This window comes from Lutra lutra, chromosome 14 (genome assembly GCF_902655055.1).
Source record: "Lutra lutra chromosome 14, mLutLut1.2, whole genome shotgun sequence".
In the NCBI taxonomy this organism is placed as follows: Eukaryota; Metazoa; Chordata; class Mammalia; order Carnivora; family Mustelidae; genus Lutra; species Lutra lutra.
This window is the reverse complement of record NC_062291.1, coordinates 48,938,054-48,956,292: the sequence shown is the minus strand read 5'-3', so window position 1 is coordinate 48,956,292 and position 18,239 is coordinate 48,938,054. Positions and strand designations below refer to the sequence as shown.

General features: G+C 37.1%; 1 protein-coding gene across 4 annotated transcripts in view; it reads left to right on the top strand.

Moving 5' to 3' along the window:
- The window catches only part of PARG (poly(ADP-ribose) glycohydrolase), a 119,091-nt gene that overhangs the window by 37,176 nt on the left and 63,676 nt on the right, over positions 1–18,239 (top strand). For all 4 annotated transcript variants that reach the window (XM_047703334.1, XM_047703335.1, XM_047703332.1 and 1 more), the window contains exon 8: positions 15,817–15,909. In XM_047703334.1, the coding sequence (XP_047559290.1) occupies positions 15,817–15,909 (93 nt within the window). The remainder of the gene's footprint in view (positions 1–15,816; positions 15,910–18,239) is intronic.

Below are 18,239 nucleotides of genomic sequence, written 5' to 3'. Positions count from 1 at the left end.
TCTGTGGTAGCGACAGTGGTGGTCCTTGTAATCGGGAGGTTTACTATGTACTAAGTATGGTGTAAGTGGTATGTTTTATCTCATTTAATCATCACAACTACCCCATTAAGTAAACACCATTAATGTTTTCATTTTACAAATAAAGAACTGAAAACCAAGGCTTAGAGAGCTTAAAGTAACTTACTTAAGTGATAAAGTCAGGATTTCAACCCAGGTGCCTCTCACTCCAGTTTTAGCTCTTAAATACTATATATAGTTAGTCGTGGTAGCTCTAAATTCAAGAGTGATTCTGCTTCCCAGGGGACATTTGGTGAAACTTGGAGACATTTTTGGTTCTCACAACTGGGAGGGCAGTGCTATTGGCCTCTGGCAGATAGAGGCAATGGATGCCACTCAATATCCCACATGAACAGGATGACACCCTCCATAACAGAATTATCTACCCCAAAAGGTCAGTAGAGCCAAGATCAAGAAACCTACTCTACTGCAGTTGTTCTCAAGGTATGGTCACTGATTCAGCACACAGCATCACCTGGGAACTTGTTAAGAGTGTAAATTCTGCCCTACCCCTAGACCTACTGAATTAGAAACTGCTGTGGCAAGGCCTAGCCATCTGTGTTTTCACAAGCCCTCAGTTAACTGTGATGTGTATAAAAGTTCTCAAAATGACTGCTCTACTATGCCATCTTGTTCAAACATCTTGTATAGTAGCTGTCCCTTAACTTTTATCTTAGCTGAAGGAGCTTTTCTGAGTGGCAGTTTTTCCTTCACTGAAGAGAAGGAATTGTTTTCCTCCTCAGGCTTCAGTGCTTAATGCCACTACGTTGTTAAAATTGTTTAACTGTATCCCAGATCTGTGAAAACCCAGGGTGATGCTTATAGACCTGAGCTGAAGTGGGTCTCATTTTTTATTTAGGCACCGTGGTCTATGCCATCAGAAGCCAAGTATCTTGACTTACCACTTAAGAGAGTAATGGCATCAAACATACCACCCAAACATAAGGTCAGCTAGAAATGTTTAGGGAAAGGGGCAGAATCATCATAGAAACCAGTTGAATACAGCTAGGGAGGCCCAGTAAGTTCAAAGATTTTAATTACAGGTAGAAGAGAAGCTAAGAAAAATTCTCTGGAAAAAGGTGGCTTAATGGCCTATGGCCTTAGATCTGGCATTTAAACACATTGACTTTGGGAGGGCACATACCAATGTATTTATTCACAGATATTCACAGATAGCCTTTGTTCCTTTGCATCCTTGCCATCTGGTTATGTCCCCTCTTACTTTGTTATCTACCTGTCTTTGACACCTTTTCCTCTCAGCCCTGTTGCTGACATCAGCTTGAGTAACTTTGGTTAATAACCATGTTGGTGACACCAGTCATCAACTAGTGCTGGTCTGACTCAGGTCTGTATGGGAAACCCACTACTGTGTCAACCTCTATGACCGTGTATGATCACAATTTGGACCTGGTTATCCAGGGGCAGTTCCTTCTCTAAAGTCATGAGTTCCGAGCTGCTCCTTTACTGTAGCCTCCTAGTTTTCAATTCTCATATTCCTACTGTACCCTGCTTTTTAAGTCTGCTGCTTCTATGCCTTTTCTTCTGGGCCACTGTTTCCCAGCTTACGTTGCTCAAATACTTTGTAAGAGTTGAATGGTCAAGTTAGTATGCTACATATTATATCCTCTATTGGGAATAGTTCTAAGGAGTCTTACAGTAAAGAACCCTGCTTAGTTTTGGTTAAACATTTTTCCCAAACTTATTTACAAACAGGACCCTTTTCTGTGTGACAACTTATGATTTCCCTTGTAGTTGGTATTCCATGGAACACACCTTGAAAACAGTGTTGGCTCTCTCCTGCCTTTCTCTTCCTGCCCAGCCTGGTAACTGTCATCTATTTTTTCATCTGATTATCATTGATCTTTAGTATCTGCTAGTTCCCAACTCTGATAGCATCTGGCTACCTGTTTCCTTTCCTCTTAACTGAAAAAAAAAGGGAGGGAAGGAGGTGGCGAAAGCAAGAAATAATAAAATTTTTTTGATAGGCTTTACTCAGAGTTCCTGTTGTTGAATCTTAACTTGGCCTTTGGTTCTTTTTGCTGTCTTGAATATATTTTTCCTCATAGATCTTTGGTTGCGAACTCTCACAGTGTTTTCTAATCTTCACATGCACTCTACTGTCCATCTGTTCCTACTTCACCCCTCAGAGAGTTTGGAGACCATCTAAAAGGTAAATTTTTTTAGTTCCTTTATTTTAGGTTTTCATTATTATTTATTCATCTCTTGTTATCTCAGAGGAAAACTAGTTTTTTTTTTTTTTTTTTTAGGAAAACTAGTTTTATTCCAGTCCTTAAATTCAGCAAGTCCAAAAGAGAATTATACTTGAGGATACAGATGTCACTCTATCTTTTTTGGCCTCACTTTTCTCGCAAAGGCCTGGTTAGCTTTTGCTCATCCTTTAGTGTCCAGCCTGTCACTTCTGTTATGGACTTTTCCTTGTTCATCTCCCTTAGTTTTCCTTGAAGGAGGCTGTGATTTAATTTGTTCTTTGTTATGTCCCTTTCACTTAACCTAGTGCCAAGAGCTTTAAATACCACTTAATGCTGAGGCACACTTGGATCTTTATCTTTAGCTCTTTTTCTCTGTCAACTTCTTATATTAAGACACCATAATTTTACTTCCTAAACACTTCTTGAGCCTCACCTCTATTTCTACTATACTGGTCTAATCCGTGCTGACTTTATGACTCAGATGGTATATGGCACCAGTCATCCAGCTGACCCCTGTGTTCAGTGTTGTTCCCTTCAAATCCATCCCTTGTGCTGCTCACACACAGTGAGCTCTCTGAAGCATATATCTTCAAATCTTATGTGGCACCTCATCTATTTTCAACTCTCCTGGGTGATATTTATGGTATTCCGTGGCCTTGCCTCTGCCACTTCTCCAGCATCATTTCTTGCCACTTCCCTGCTCCAAACCTGATATCCTAATGACCATTGCTTATGATTCCCTGGCATGCTGTTTGCTTGCTCTTAATCCACCTCTCCAGACTGAGCAGTCTTTATCTTCTCCAAGAACTATTTCCTCTCTTCCCAGAGAGGACAGTAGTTTTATCTACTAAAAACTCTCAGTGCTGACAGTAGTACCTCCATGAACTTGTTGCATAATACGTGATCTGTCTATGAAATGTCTGCATTCTTTATGAGGCTGAGTTTCTCCAGGGCATCTTAGTGTTTTCTGGCTTATGGCTGCTGCCCAGTAAATGTTTCTTGAACTAAATTCAAGATACTCAAAAAGAGTAGGTTAACACACAAATGTGGATCTTTTTTTTTTTATTTATTTATTTGACAGAGAGAGATCACAAGTAGACAGAGAGGCAGGCAGAGAGAGAGAGAGAGAGGGAAGCAGGCACCCTGCTGAGCAGAGAGCCCGATGGGGGACTCGATCCCAGGACCCTGAGATCATGACCTGAGCCGAAGGCAGCGGCTTAATCCACTGAGCCACCCAGGTGCCCCACAAATGTGGATCTTAAGCCACAGTTTCTTAACAGAAGATTTAGGATGATTTATTTGTGTAAAATGCTACTTGACCATTTGAGATTGTCGGTTGGTATCAGAAAAAGTGAGGCCAGCACACATAACCCTTATGGTTGTTTATAGGACATTTTTACCCTAAAAGGTAGTGAATTTCTAGAGGACAGAAACCTTGCATTGTCTGCCTTTATTCCTCGCAGTGCTGCATGTGATGTCCTAGACAAAGTGAGTGCTCCATAGGTGCTTGAACTAAATAAAGAACAACATACTACTAGAGTTTGGTATCAAGTAGAGGTAGGCTTCTGGGCTCTTCTCTTTCTTGGATTTCCAAGCTCAGCTAATCCACAGTCCAAGGACCCATTTACCTTTTTATTCTCTACATGTAAGAAAAGAATGAATGCCCCAGGTGATACTTAAGCCTGAACACTTAATCTGCTTTATTTGATGTACCTAAATGTTATGGCAGTTGTCAAATATCTTCAGTTTTATATAGGCTATAAAGCCAGTATTATTTTAAAAGGAATATTTGTCCATTTTCAAACTTCTCTGTATTCTAAAATGAATTGCAGTTACCAAAAGTAGCTCAGTGCAGTTGAATTAAATTAGTTGCACTTAAAAATCCCCAAACAAAGAGGTACAGATTTAGTCATATATATTTGTACCATCCAGTTCTACATATGTCTGGAAACTTTTGAATCTTCCATCGACTGCTCTGGTGACTTTCTCTGCAGTGGAGTAGTAGTAGCAAATAGGGCTGGATCTGTATTGTCCAAACAGTAGCCAAAGGCATATGTGGCTATTTAAAGTGAAATAAAATTTGAAATTCAGTTGCTCAGTTACACTCATATTTCAAATACTTAGTTAATACATGTGCTAGGAAATTTTCTTCTGTACTGGATGAGATCATCTCTCAGGTTCCTTCTGTGTTGGACATCTTGCTGGTCTTGCTACCTGAAAGCCGCTGCTGGTCTGGTTTTTTCATAGGGAGCTTCAGAGATTTCTTAACATTATTTGATCACATTTTGATTTTTACTACATTGGCTATTGCCTTGAAATAACTGAGTTGTTGAGTAGAGCTTGGTCAGTTTTTTTTTCAAAAGATATTTTCATTGTGATAGTATTTGTTTTCTACTACTACTATTTTTTTTTTCCAAAGAATCTGCCACCAGGGGGTGCCCTCAAACCTTTTGGGAAAATTGTGTTTTCAGCCTTGTTAATAAGAGTGAAGCGTAGACTAATAATACTGATTTTTTAATTCATGCTGTATAATTTAGGAATTAAATTAAGAATTAGGCACCATAATATGTATGCACATTACTTTGTTTATATGGCAAATTATTTTTCTAGTGGTATGTGAGAGGCTGTCTTTGAACTATCTTAAAAGTTACTTAAAAATAATTTTAAAGTGTTAACTACAGTTCAATAATATTCTCATTAAATTTAAAAGTATAAACTGCAGTAAAAGATTGAAGTTACTACTCACATTTCTTGAATGAATTAAGTTCATCTTACTTCCAGGACTAAAAAACTTACATTACTATTAGCTATTTCTCTGAAATCTTGTCATGTTCAGTTTGATTGCCTGGCTATAAAAGATGGATAATAATGTGATTCTATGGTATTGAAAATATCTGTTGGCTTATATGTAATAGCGTTGTGGTTTGGTGGTGTTTGCTAACGTGATTGATGGATATGGCCATGTAGTCATACGGTAATAGGAATGAGAGATGAGAAAGACCTATCAGAGCATCTTGTGCTAGTGTGGGATTGTTCCCTAAAGGATAATCATTTACCATAACAGTATTGAGAAGTAAATTCTCCTTTGGAGACAGGATAGTGAGGATGTGTTATTATGCTTTGTCCTAAGATAATACTCAGTGCATTTTATTATTAGCATGGAAAAAGATTGTCATTATCAGTAAATACTGTTTAGAGAAGAGCTTCCTTCATGTTTCGTAAACCTATATGATTTTATTTGTGTATAATCTAGTGAAATCTGTGTAGTAGATAGTGTGATAGTTGTTGTTTAGAGGCATAGTTTGTTTAAAGAACTGGGTGAAGATGTTCTTTGTAAATTGCTTGTGTTCCCAGATTAGTTGTTAATTATTTCAGTTTAGGAGTACATAATGGTGGAATTTCCATCTACAAAAACTTGTGAATTTTAAGGCAATGGTGGCTGGTTTTCTGGATGAATAGAGAAACTAGTGCAGAGTTGTGTCATGAGCAACAGAACAGTGATTGGGAGAGGCTAGAAATGGAATTGTGAGGACCATCCAGGAGAGCCCTTTCTCATCTCCTTTCTTATTTCTCTTGCCTGTACTGGCTAATAGGAGCTTGGCTATGGGCATGGATATGTAGAATAAAATTAGAATCCATTGCTTGCACTCTTATTCCTTTTTTTCCTCTGTTGCTGACAACCAATGATGGAGAAGAAGAGGAAATGGCTGTAGCAGCCTGATTTACCCCATATTAAGCAACTATCGAATTACTATAATGGCAGGTACAGGTTATTTCCAGTGTAAGTTTCAAGATAAATACTTTGAAGCCTCTTTTGTACTATCCTTAAATCATTTCAAATGCTTATAATGAGCTGTGATTTTTATCAGTGATTCCCAGATTCAAAGTCCTAGCACTTTGAAAATTCATACGGTAGCTCTTAATAGCTCTTTGAAGAGGAAAACCAAACCAAAGCAAAGATAAGAGAGGGTCAGGGTGGCTTCCCAGCACAGCCCTTTTCCCTGCTACCAACACTGACCCCTGTTAGCACTCAGCCTTTCGTATCACCTTGTTCTCCACGACATTCATTTTGTACCTCTTTTGATGCCTTAAGATAAAAATTTTAGACAGTCTTAATTAGGTGCACAAAATAGTTCACTAATTTCTGAAATATGCTTTCTTAAATATGAAAATGTTAGGCTAGCTATTTCCTGAAAACCAGCTGGGCTTTATTAAAATTTGGGGAACATTCTTATTAAAGCCGTAATTGTCATGGATGATACACATGAGAGATCACCCTGTGGTTGGCCTGTCAGACTTGCATGAGCCTTCAGAAATTAAGGGGGAGTGAGTGAGTTTGTTTTCTTGTAAGCTGTCACATTCTTCTCTTCAAAGTGTCAGCCTGAGTCACGCACAAGTAAATGTTAGAAAGATTCACCTTCTCCAGTTGATTTTTTTACCCTTACATAATTTAGTGCTACAATTGGTTTTTTTCTCTCTAACATTTAATTTTGTAGTCTAAAGACATGCCTGAAGAATAAGTGGGTCTGAAAGATCTTGATAATTCTGACTTGTGTTATTTCTTTTTAATTTTTTAAAGATTTTACATATTTATTTTTAGAGAGAGAGCGGGGAGAGGGGCAGAGGGATAGGGAGAGAGAGTCCCAAGCAGACTCCATGCTGAGCGTAGAGCCCAACACAGGGCTCCATTGCACAGCACCAAGATCACAACCTGAGCCAAAACCAAAGAGTCTGCTGCTTAACTGCCACCTGTCTGCCTCTTTTTTTAATTTTTGAAGTATGAACCTGCCTTTCTGGCTTGAGATCCCATTAAGTTTTAGGTATATTATAGAAAGCTTACCCCATATGCAGTTTAATTTACTTTTCCTTAAAAAGAAAAAAAAAAACAAGGAAAAGAAAAAAGGAAAGAAACTCTAATATTTGCCCTAAGTAGTGGTGATTTTCATAGGAAGTAGAGAGGAGGAGGAGGATGAGCTTTGTAAAATTACCTGTAATAGAAAATTTAAGTTAATTGAACCAGTATTTATTGAGAATGTCACATACGAATATCACTGTTCTAGGCATAGTGAATCAACATAAATTTTGTTTTTAGCATTTATTTATTTATTTATTTATTTGAGAGTGAGTGAGCATATGAAAGAGTGGGCAGAGGGAGAAACGGGCTTCCTGCTCAGCAGGGATGTGGGGCTTGATCCCAGGACCCCATGAACATGACCTGATCTGAAGGCAGATAGATGCCTAACCAATTGAGCCACCCAGTGCCCCCATAAATCTTGTCTTTAAGGAACTTCTAGTAAGCACTCGTAGGCATATCCATAAATAAGTACAGTATAAAGCAGGAAGTCTTAAGTGTCTTGTGAAAAAAAGTACAGATAAATTGGAAGAGGGAAAGTTAACCTTCTAGCTGGCAAATAAAATTGGATAGACTTTGAAACAACATGTTGTTTGAGCAAGACATCAGAAGGTTAGGTAAGTTTTAAAGTTGAGTGGGAAAGATATTGTAGGTGTAACACAAATTGTATCTGTGGCAGCACAGGTAGGTGCTCAAGAAGAGTAAATTGCTGAGTTGCCAGTATGTAAAATGCACAGAAGGTGGTGTGTATGTGTGCTAAAGAAGACTAGACAAGCATCTAAGGCCAGATAGTTGGTTATTAGTTCAAAGAATTATACTGTATTGTAAAGGCAATGAAAAGCCATTGAAAGCTTTCAAGTGGAGCCGGGACACACCAGGGTGTACTTGTGTGGAAACTGAAGGTGGGTAGCAGTAGGGCAGCAGTTAGATTGCTGTAGCGCTCTTAGGGAGATTGGGTGAAGGGCTGAGTCAGGGGAGCTTAGTAGTAGTGATTAAGAGGAGGTAACGAGCATGTTAAGTTCCTGCTGAATCAGTCAGTAGGACCTGGCAGTTAATTGATGTGGGGGTGATGAAGGAAGGAGGAGGCTCAATTCAGAAAGGTGGTGAATTACTGGCCCATTAGATTGTTATTACTATTATTATTACTTTGCATTTGTATGTGGGGCTTTAGAATTCATAAAACACTGTTACCTCTGAGCCTTCATAACTCTGTAAGTTAAACAGAGTTAGAATTATTCTTATTACAGATGAGGAAATAAAGAATTCAGGAATTTTTTGTTAATACAGGGAGTAATTGCAGATCTGCGCCTCTTACTATAGTCTTCCAGTATCTTGGACAGTGCTCCATTCTCTAAAACCTGGCAAGCAAAGGCTTGGCATCTAGTCTTAATTTATGCCATAAAGTGTGAGTGTAGAAAACTGCTTTACCTCTTTTAAGCTGTAGTTTCTTTCTTTAGATGTCCTTATGCTTTCTATTTTTCAGGGATACTTTCAAGGTAAAATGTAATGTTTTTATTTTCATTAACTCTTTATTCAGCAAATAATAGTGAGTACTGAATACTGTGCTTGGTATGGAAATGCAAGATATCAGAGATGCAGTCCCTGCTGTTGCAGTGTTTCATAGATTGGAGGAGAGGAGACAGACATAATTGGATAAGTTACTATAATAAGCTGTAATAAGTGCTGTGGTACAGGTGTGTACATTTGACAATAGAGTCACAGAGGAAGGAGCAATTAGGAAAGTCAGGGAAATGTGAACTAAGTCTTGTCCCATATTTAGTCATTTAACTGTAGTAAAATGTTAAACAAGGCAGAGGGTAAAATATGTATCATCATAATAGCAGCTGTTTGTCGAAACCTTCTAAAGCCAAGGAACCCCAAGGATTGCTAGTAGCTACCAAAATTAGGAAGAGGCTTGGAAAGATTCTTCCTTAGAGCTTTCAGAGGGAGGATAACGCTGCCAGCATCTTGATTTTAGACTTCTAGCCTCCAAAACTATGAGAGAATGAATTTTTGTTGTTTTAAGCCACAGTTTGTGGTACTTCATTATAGCATCCTAAGGAAACTAATGTAGTAGTGACATAAGAATCAAATTGCGGTGACACTGAGAAACATATAGAATTGTTGAATCATTGTATTATACATCTGAAACTGATATAACATTGTTAATTATACTAAAATAAAAACAAAATGAAACAAAGAATCAAATTGATCTGTGGGAAACCAAGAAAACCCAGAAATAGACCCATGATTACAGAATCATTTGATTTTCAACAAAGGTACCAAAGAAATCTAGTGCGAGAAAGAAACGTCTTTTTAACAAATGGCGCTGGAGGAACTGGATATACATATGGGGGGGAAATGAACTTCAGCTCTTCCCACACAGCATACATAGAAAATAATTCTAAATACAAAAGCTAAAACCATGAAGTTTCTGGAAGAAAGTATCTTTGTCATTTAGGGAAAGATTTCATAGGACACGAAAACATTAGCCATAAAAGAAAAAAAATTAATACTCATCATCTAAGTACATTAAGAAAATGAGTAGACAAACTAAAGACACGGATAAAATATTTTCTGAAAGTTTCTCTAACGAGGGACTTGTGTTTAGAATTTATAAATAACTATAATTAAAAATTAAAAAGACAAACAGCCTTATTAAAAAAATGAGCAAAAGAATTTTAAAGACATCACAAAGAAAGGCATACAAATGACCGAGTAGCACATTAAAAAGTACTCAATATCATTTGTCATTGGGGAAATGCCAATGAAAATTGAATGAAATATTAGTACACAAACACTAAAAAGGCTGAAACTAAAATGACCAAGTATAGATAAAGATATGGAACAACCGGAACTATCATATTTTGTTGTTGGGAGTGTGCAGTGGTACTACTACATTGGGGAAAGATCTGGCAGTTCTTTAGAAAGCTAAACATTAATCTACCTTATGATCCATTAATTCATTAATTCTGTTTTTTGTTTTTTATTGTTTGTGTGTGTGTGTGTGTGTGTGTGTGTGTTTAAGAGAGAGGAGGGACTGGAAGGGAGAGAGGGAGAGAGAGAATCTTAAGCAGGCTCCAAGCCCAATGCAGAGCCCAAAGCGGGCTCAATCCCACAACCCTGAGACCGTGACCTCAGCTTAACTGACTGAGCCACCCAGGTGCTCCTAATTCTGTTCCTTTCTATACCCAATAAAAATAAGAGTGTGAGTGCGAGAAAAGTCCTGTATTTATAGAAGAATGTTATAGCATCTTTATCTAATAGCCAAAACCTAGAAATAGACCTGTTGTCTATCAACAGGAGAATGAATAAACAAATTGTGGTGTATTCATACAATGGGATAAAATAATAAAAGGGAACAAAATCACTGATAAAACATAGATATATCTCAAAAACATTGTGTTAAAAAAAAAAAACCTTGCATAAAACAGTGCAGGTCCTTTGTTTCCAATACATAAAGTTTTATAAGAGGCAGAACTAATCTGTAATAGAACAAATTTAGGACAATGGTAGTCCCTTAGGTGTGGGGGCAGGAGTTTCCTGGGAAGGGGCATGAGAGAACTTTTAAGGTTTTTGTTTTGTTTTGTTTTTTAAGATTTTACTTATTTATTTGACAGAGATCTCAAGTAGGCGGAGAGGCAGGCAGAGAGAGAGAAGAGGAAGCAGGCTCCCTGCAGAGCAGAGAGCCTGATGCGGGGCTTGATCCCAGGACCCTGAGATCATGACCTGAGCTGAAGGCAGAGGCTTTAACCCACTGAGCCACCCAGGTGCCACTGTTTTGTTTTGTAAAGATTTTGTTTATTTTCGAGAGAAATAGAGATCACAAGTAGGCAAAGTGGCAGGCAGAGGAAGAAGGAGAAGCAGGCTCCCTGCTGATCAGGGAGCCTGATGGGGGACTCAATTCCAGGACCCTGGACTCATGACGCAAGCCGAAGGCAGACGCTTAACTGACTGAGCCACCCAGGTGCCCAAGAGAACTCTTCAGGTTTTGATGATGTCCTATATCTTGATAAGGGTCTAGGTTTACAGGTATATACATTTGTAAAAAAATTTGTTGAATGGTAATATGCCACTTAAGTATATCACTTAAGATTAGTATATTTCATTGAATTTAAATTTTACCTCAAAAGAAAAAAAATAAATATTAAATTAAATATTAAGCTATCATTGTTAATATGTAGGCTGAAGTGATAAATTTACAGATGTACCCAATTACTTCAAAGTGAATTTAAAAATGGATTGATGGATGGGTAGATATGTGACAAAAGTAAATATAGAAAAATATGATTTAATTATAGAAACTACTGAGTATATGGTATTAGTGTATAGTTATTTTAACTTTGCTGTATTTTTGAAAGTTTCATACAATGTTGAGAAAAATAATTACTATTGATAGGGAATTATACATCTAGTAACATTTATCATTCTGTTACATGGAAAGACATCTATGGCTTTCTCTTAAGGCAGAAAATCAAGTTGCAATAAAATAGTATACCATTTAGTTAAAAAATTAACATAACAAAATTGAGTAGTTATTTTAATTTTAGGATCATAGAATTATGACTTTTTTCCTGTTCAAATTTTGGGGTGTGAGGTACTTTTTTTTGAAAAATTATGTAATAAAATTTAATAGTCTAGACCTTGTATATAAAGGGTTGGTTTTGGGGGGTTTTTTTGAAAATTTTAATTAAAAGAGATTAGTAGTATCTTCAAAGTTTTACTGCGATCTAACTAGGTTTATATCAATAAAAAATGGAATGACTTAAGGTGTTTATTATATTCATTGATTTGTGACTGGTCACTTTTTTAAAGTTCTGAACTATTTGAAGAAGTAGATCAGCAGCAACTTCCTCTTTTAGTAAAATGATGGTAGTTTTCTGATTTTATCAGCTACAGATTTCTCTTACTCTCTCAAGGTTCAGAAGTCATTATTTATTTAATACTTTCTCTATGCCAGACACTGTACTTAGTCATTATGAATATATCTGTAGTAATAGAGCACAGTTCATAGATTTAGTTTTAGTTGGTCAAGTATTCTAAGAAAGAAGAAATAAGTAAACATCTCTTCCTTTGCATGCTTCTAGAGATTTAAAACATTCATAATGTTTTGACATTTGGCATATCAGTTACTCTTTTTAAGTAGTTCATCCATGTTTCTGTCTGCTAAAGGAAGAAAGAAAGATAACCTTTCCACAGTCACTGTGATGAGCTTATAGTATGACCCAGGACAGTGCTTCAGGGTTAGGGCTGACCTATGGGTGGGGGTGGCAGTCACAGAAAGAACATAGGGCTTTCTGCTGTGAGACTCATGAGGTCAGTGATCATGTCTGTTATTGTTTACAGTTCTGTCTTCATTCCTGGTACAGTGTCTGGTACATAATAAATACTCAAAATACTTATTTACTGGTGAGTTGAATTAACAAACAGATTTATAGTTTAAAAAGAAGAGATGAACAAAATGGCATTACAATTTTGAAACTCCTTATGTCAATTCTGAATGAGACATACACTCTGAGACATATATACGCTTTGTGGAACTAGAATAAAAATACAACATACACACACGTATACACATGCAGAAACACCTGCTACATCTAGTTATGTATGCAGACAATCCAATAGAGAGCAGGGCTTTACTTGGGAGAAAATTTAATGAAACTCTCCTTTTATTGTCTTACGTTTATTTTCCTTATAATCATCATTGCCATTATTATAAATAAACATAGTAGATGCTTTATTATAAATAAACACTTATTCTATTCTTCAAGGTTCTTGCTACTCTGGAAGTAAAGAAATGACTTTTTTTTTTTTAAGAAATGACTTATATTTTAAAAACCTTTCATCATTTATATCTTGGTTGGCACTGTATAGGTTAATAATAAATAATAATTTATAAAAGGTAACATTTGCATAAAAATAGTAATATGTGAGAAAGCTGAAGATCATAGTAGCTTTTTAAATTATGCTTTCTATTTTTTTAGAGATTTTATTTATTTATTAGAGAGATGGAGAGAGAGCACAGGTAGGCAGAACAGCAGGCAGAGGGAGAATGAGAAGCAAGCTTGCTGCTGAGCAGGGAGCCCGATGTGGGACTCGATTCCAGGACCCTGGGATCATGACTCGAGCCAGAGGCAGCTGCTTAACTAACTGAGCCACTCAGTTGCCCCATAAATTATGCATTCTATCTCAAACAGTAGTTGGGTTGGTTATGTTCTCGAATGATACTTTTTTATGTTCTCATTTGCGTTTCCAAAGCAGCATTTAGACATAGCTCTGAAGTGTTGACAGTTGTGAAGAAGTCCAGTGCAGTAACATTTTATCAGATAAATAAGTGATATTTTTAAAGCTTGTGACCGTCAGCAAAGCACAGCAGCAACTACTTGGTCTGTCAATTTTAAAAGACAAGGATAGGGGGCTCCTGGGTGGCTCAGTGGGTTAAAAGACAAGGATAGGTATCCAAAAGAGAAGCTGTCAGCCCATTTAGACATATAAAGGTTAAATGTCTTTAGGTTAAAATATTTGGGTAGACATTTCACCCTGTCCATTCTACTAAATGTAGTTAAAACCGTGGATACTATATAAACATAAGAACACTCTGAATGGTAGAGAAAATACTGACCAGCTATGGTCTGTGGGGCCCTAGAAATGTACAGTAGAGGTCTGTCAGGGAACTTGAATTCTCAACTCCACCCAGTGGCACAAGATGCCTTCCCCACTCCTCACAAGTAGGGGGCCTGAGTTTCTACTCCAAACTGGCAGTAACAAGTTAGCTCTTGCCTTCCTCTGTTACAGAAGGAGTGCTAAAACAAGATTTAAATAAGATCCAGAATCTCATAACATAATACCCTAGATACCCAGATTCCAATAAAAGATGACTCATCACCAAGAATCAGGAAGATCTGTGTTGAAATGAGAAGACAGTCTGTGGACCTCAACCCCAAGATAAAACAGCTTTTAGAAATATATGACAAGATTTTCAAGGAGCCATCACAAAAGGCTTCAATGAGCTATTACAAGTCTGCTAAAAATGATGAAAAAATGGTTTCAGTAAAGAAATAGTAGCTATAAAGATAAAAAACCAAATAGAAATTTTAGAACTGAAAAATACAATAACTGAAATTTTTAAAGAAGTGCAATGAATGAGCTCAATGAAGAAATGGGATGACAGAAGAAAGAAATGGTAAACTTGAAAGAGAACAACAGAATTACTCATTTTGAACAATACAAAGAAAATAGACTGGCAAAAAGAAAAAAACCCAAAGAAACAGTCGAAGGACCTTTGGTACTACAATAAAAGATCTAACACTGTCCTAATTTAGAGAGGGAGCTTAAGCATAGGTTGGATGTTAGCGTATTGATATAATGACAAATCTTAGTGTTAGAAATGCTCTATAAAACCAGAGTAGATGTAAATTGTTATTTTTTCTATTTACAGACATACCTTGTGCAGCTTCAGATACACGAATGAAGGTTCCTTAATTCCAATTTATAGCAAAGAAAGTCTGTAGGTTTGTGAAGAGTCTGTATCCTCATTAATCCCTTTCAAGTAGAGAAGTGGGGAGAGTAGTGGAGTAGAGGTGGGAACACTTGGGTTCTAGTTTTGATTTAGTTGCTAATTGACCTTCTCAAGCTAGGATAATCAGGTAACCTCCTTGGCCTCAGTTTTCTTTCCTGTGTAATAATGACAGAATCAGACTGGGTTATAAATGAGACCTCCTTTAGTTCAAATGTAATTTTAAGTTGATAAATGTTTTACTTTAATCCTGACTTAACAATTTCCAAATGGTTAATTGGTTAATTCCAAATTGGTTAATTCCCAAATTAACAGTGTTTTCATTTTCAGTACTTTTTAAGATACATTTTTAGAGAGAAATTAGATCAAAAGACCTAAAGTAATTTCTAAAGCCTGTAGGGATGGGAAATTATAAAAGATAAAAATGGGCTATGAATGTTGTCTTTGTTGTACTTCAGATTATGATGTGGGAATTGTGGTTTTAACCTCCCAACGGTGCCTTAAAATAAAAATTCTATGATCATCAGGAACCTCATTGTTTACTACCCAGTAGGTTAGATTTGAAAAATATACTGTGCTCTGAAATAATTAGTATGTTTTTTATGGTGATTTTTTAAAATTATGAACAATTGAAACTGGATGGGTTCTAGAGTTTCTTAGTGAGTCCTTAGTGGTCTAGCAGTTTTTAGCTGTAACTAAGGGCAGAATGTGCTGGGTTTTTTTATTTGCAAGTGTTTCATTTAATTGTGAAAGTTGACATGAGAGATATTTGATATTTGGGATACTTAATTAGCTTTCAGAGGGTATTCAGGTAGATTAGATACGTTTGAAAGTGAATTTGTAGGGGTGCCTGAGTGCTCAGTCGGTTAAGTATCTGCCTTTGGCTCTGGTCATGATCCCAGGGTCCTCAGTGGGGAGCCTGCTTCTCCCTCTCCCTCTGCTGTTCCCTCTGCTTATGTTCTCTCTGTGAAATAAATAAGTAAAAATCTTTAAAAAAAAAAAGAGTTTTTAAATACCCAAGTTCCACCTTAGTACATGTCTGTTGGTGTACTTTTACATGTGTTTGATGATACTGATAAAGTGCCTTATGGGATTCAGTGAAAAGCAGGTATGTAATTTAATTTCATAACAAATATTTGTTCATTGGTTATTATTCACTAATATATTTGATTGGTTTTCAGGTACTTGAAGAAGCAGAAGCTCAACATTTATATCAGTCCATTTTGCCTGATATGGTGAAAATTGCACTCTGTCTGCCCAATATTTGCACCCAGGTTAGTAGAAATAACTTCTTCCTCAGTAGCGTCCTTGGCACTCACAGTTGAATTTCTTTTTAACTCTAATGGCCAGGGTCAAAGAGAGAGAAGAAAGAGATGGGAAACAGTTTTTACCAAAGAGTGTAAAGATTTTGCTATACTGAAGAAAAGGTTAGAGGCTAGAGGGAATGCTACAAAAGGACATTAAAAATGCAGCATTCAATTTCTGAGCTTCAGTTTACACTATTGAGGTTTGCTTATTCAGAGTTCCTATTCTCGTTTTGTTTAAATAATCTCTGACTTTAAAAAAAAATGTCATTATTCTAAGACATACTAATGGATTTAGAACATTCATCTTCTTCAGAACGGCTCTTCCTTACCTCACAGTGTTGTATTATATAACAAGTGAGCTCATGGTACTTTTATAACTTTTACAAATAAAAGAATCTGGTATTCTTTTTGGGGGGAGTATGTTAATTATAGCTGTATAATAAATTTGCCAAAATTCCGTGGCTTAAAGCAACAAACATTTATTATCTCACAGTCTCTGTCAGGAATTCAGGAACAGCTTTGCTGAGTGGTTCTGGCTCAGGATCTCTTTCGTGGTCGCAGTCGGGGTGTTGGTCAGGGCTGCAGTCCTTCTCTGAAGCTTTCACTGAGGCTGGAGGAGCCGCCTCTAAGTTGGTTTACTCACATGGCTTTGGCAGAAGCCCTCAATTTCTTTCTTGCTTTCTTTCTTTCTTTTTTAAGATTGTATTTATTTATTCATCACGGAGAGAGGGAGATGGAGACAGAGGGAGAAGCAGGCTTCCCAACAGAGTAGGAAGCCTGATAACGGAACTCAGTCCCAGGACACTGGGATCACGACCTGAGCTGAAGGCAGAGGCTTAACCACCTGAGCCACCCAGCACCCAGAAGCCCTCAATTTCTTGCGATGGCCCTCTCCCTAGGCTGATTGACTTGTCCTCATGACATGACATGCTTGCTAACTTCTCCAGAACAAGCCACCTACGGGAGAGAACAGGAAATTGGCAGTGCCTTTTTTGACCTAGTTTTTGAAGGCACCTACTGTCACTCATGCTATTTTTCTGTTGATTACAAATTAGTCACTAAATCTAATCCACACTCAAGGAGATGGTAATTAGACTCTCTTAGAAGGAGGAAATGTCGGAGTTCCTGGGTGGTGCAGTTGGTTGAGTGTGTCTGACTCTTGGTTTCGATCTCAGGGTTTTGAGATCAAGCCCTGTTGTTGGGTTCTGCACTCAGCTCAGGGTCTGCTTGGAATTCTCCCTCCCTCACCCTCTGCCCCTCCCGCTCATGCTCTCTTTCTCTCAATTATAAAATATTTTAAAAAATCTTTTAAAAGGAGGAAATATCAAAGAATTTGTGGACACATTTTCAGATCACCATAAGAGGTTGTTGGTTTGTTCTTTATAATTTTCTTCCTGTGTTCCTCACAACATAGGTTGTGAATTTGCCTCTGTCTCTTGTTTCTAGAGCTAGCCCCCTTGCTGCATGGATGCTAGCCAGGGTTTTGGTAATACTGTTGCTCCACAGAGGCCCTAGGGACATTTTGGGTGGAATAGTTTACACATGTGAGAAATGGTTTCACACATAGTAACTTGTCATTGGGGATACCCGCAAAACCACAGCCATAGTCATTGGAACAATCTAAAAACATAAGCAAATGGTTGAGGGCCATGCCACCTTCAGTTAAGAACCACTGTATGTTTTTTGATGTGCCATATTTGTTAGCATCTTACTGTGATATTTCTCATTTTGTGTAACTTTAATTTCACATCATTAATGCATAGTATCTGAAATAAGTTTTCTTTTGGGCAGGGAAAATACATATTAATTCTCCTTATTTATGTTGGAAGTTTTTTTTGCTTACTTACGTGTCATGTTCATTCTTTATCCTTTTTCTCGTTGCTTTTTTCCTTACCTAGTAAAATCCCTTACTATCTCTTAGGTTGGGCTTAACTTTTATGTCTCCTGCGAAGCCTTCCCTACCTCTCCTAGCCAAAGTTAACCCCTCCTATGACACTCAAATCACACTTAGAACATTATTTTGTGATTTTTGTCTTTATATATCTCCCCCTACTATATTATATTCTTCTTGAAGGGAAATCCTCTTTGTGACCTCAAGTTCCATGTGCTTAATTAAATGGTCTTTTAATTCAACATGTAGTTCATAATTGATAGTATATAGCCTTTAGACATGAATCACTTAATCTTCTCTTCCCCTTGCACTTAGGCAAGAAGAGCATTTCCATATTTTATGTAATGAGATACATATTCAAAAACATCTAAATTTATAAGTTCTAACAAGGCACTTGGTAAAACAA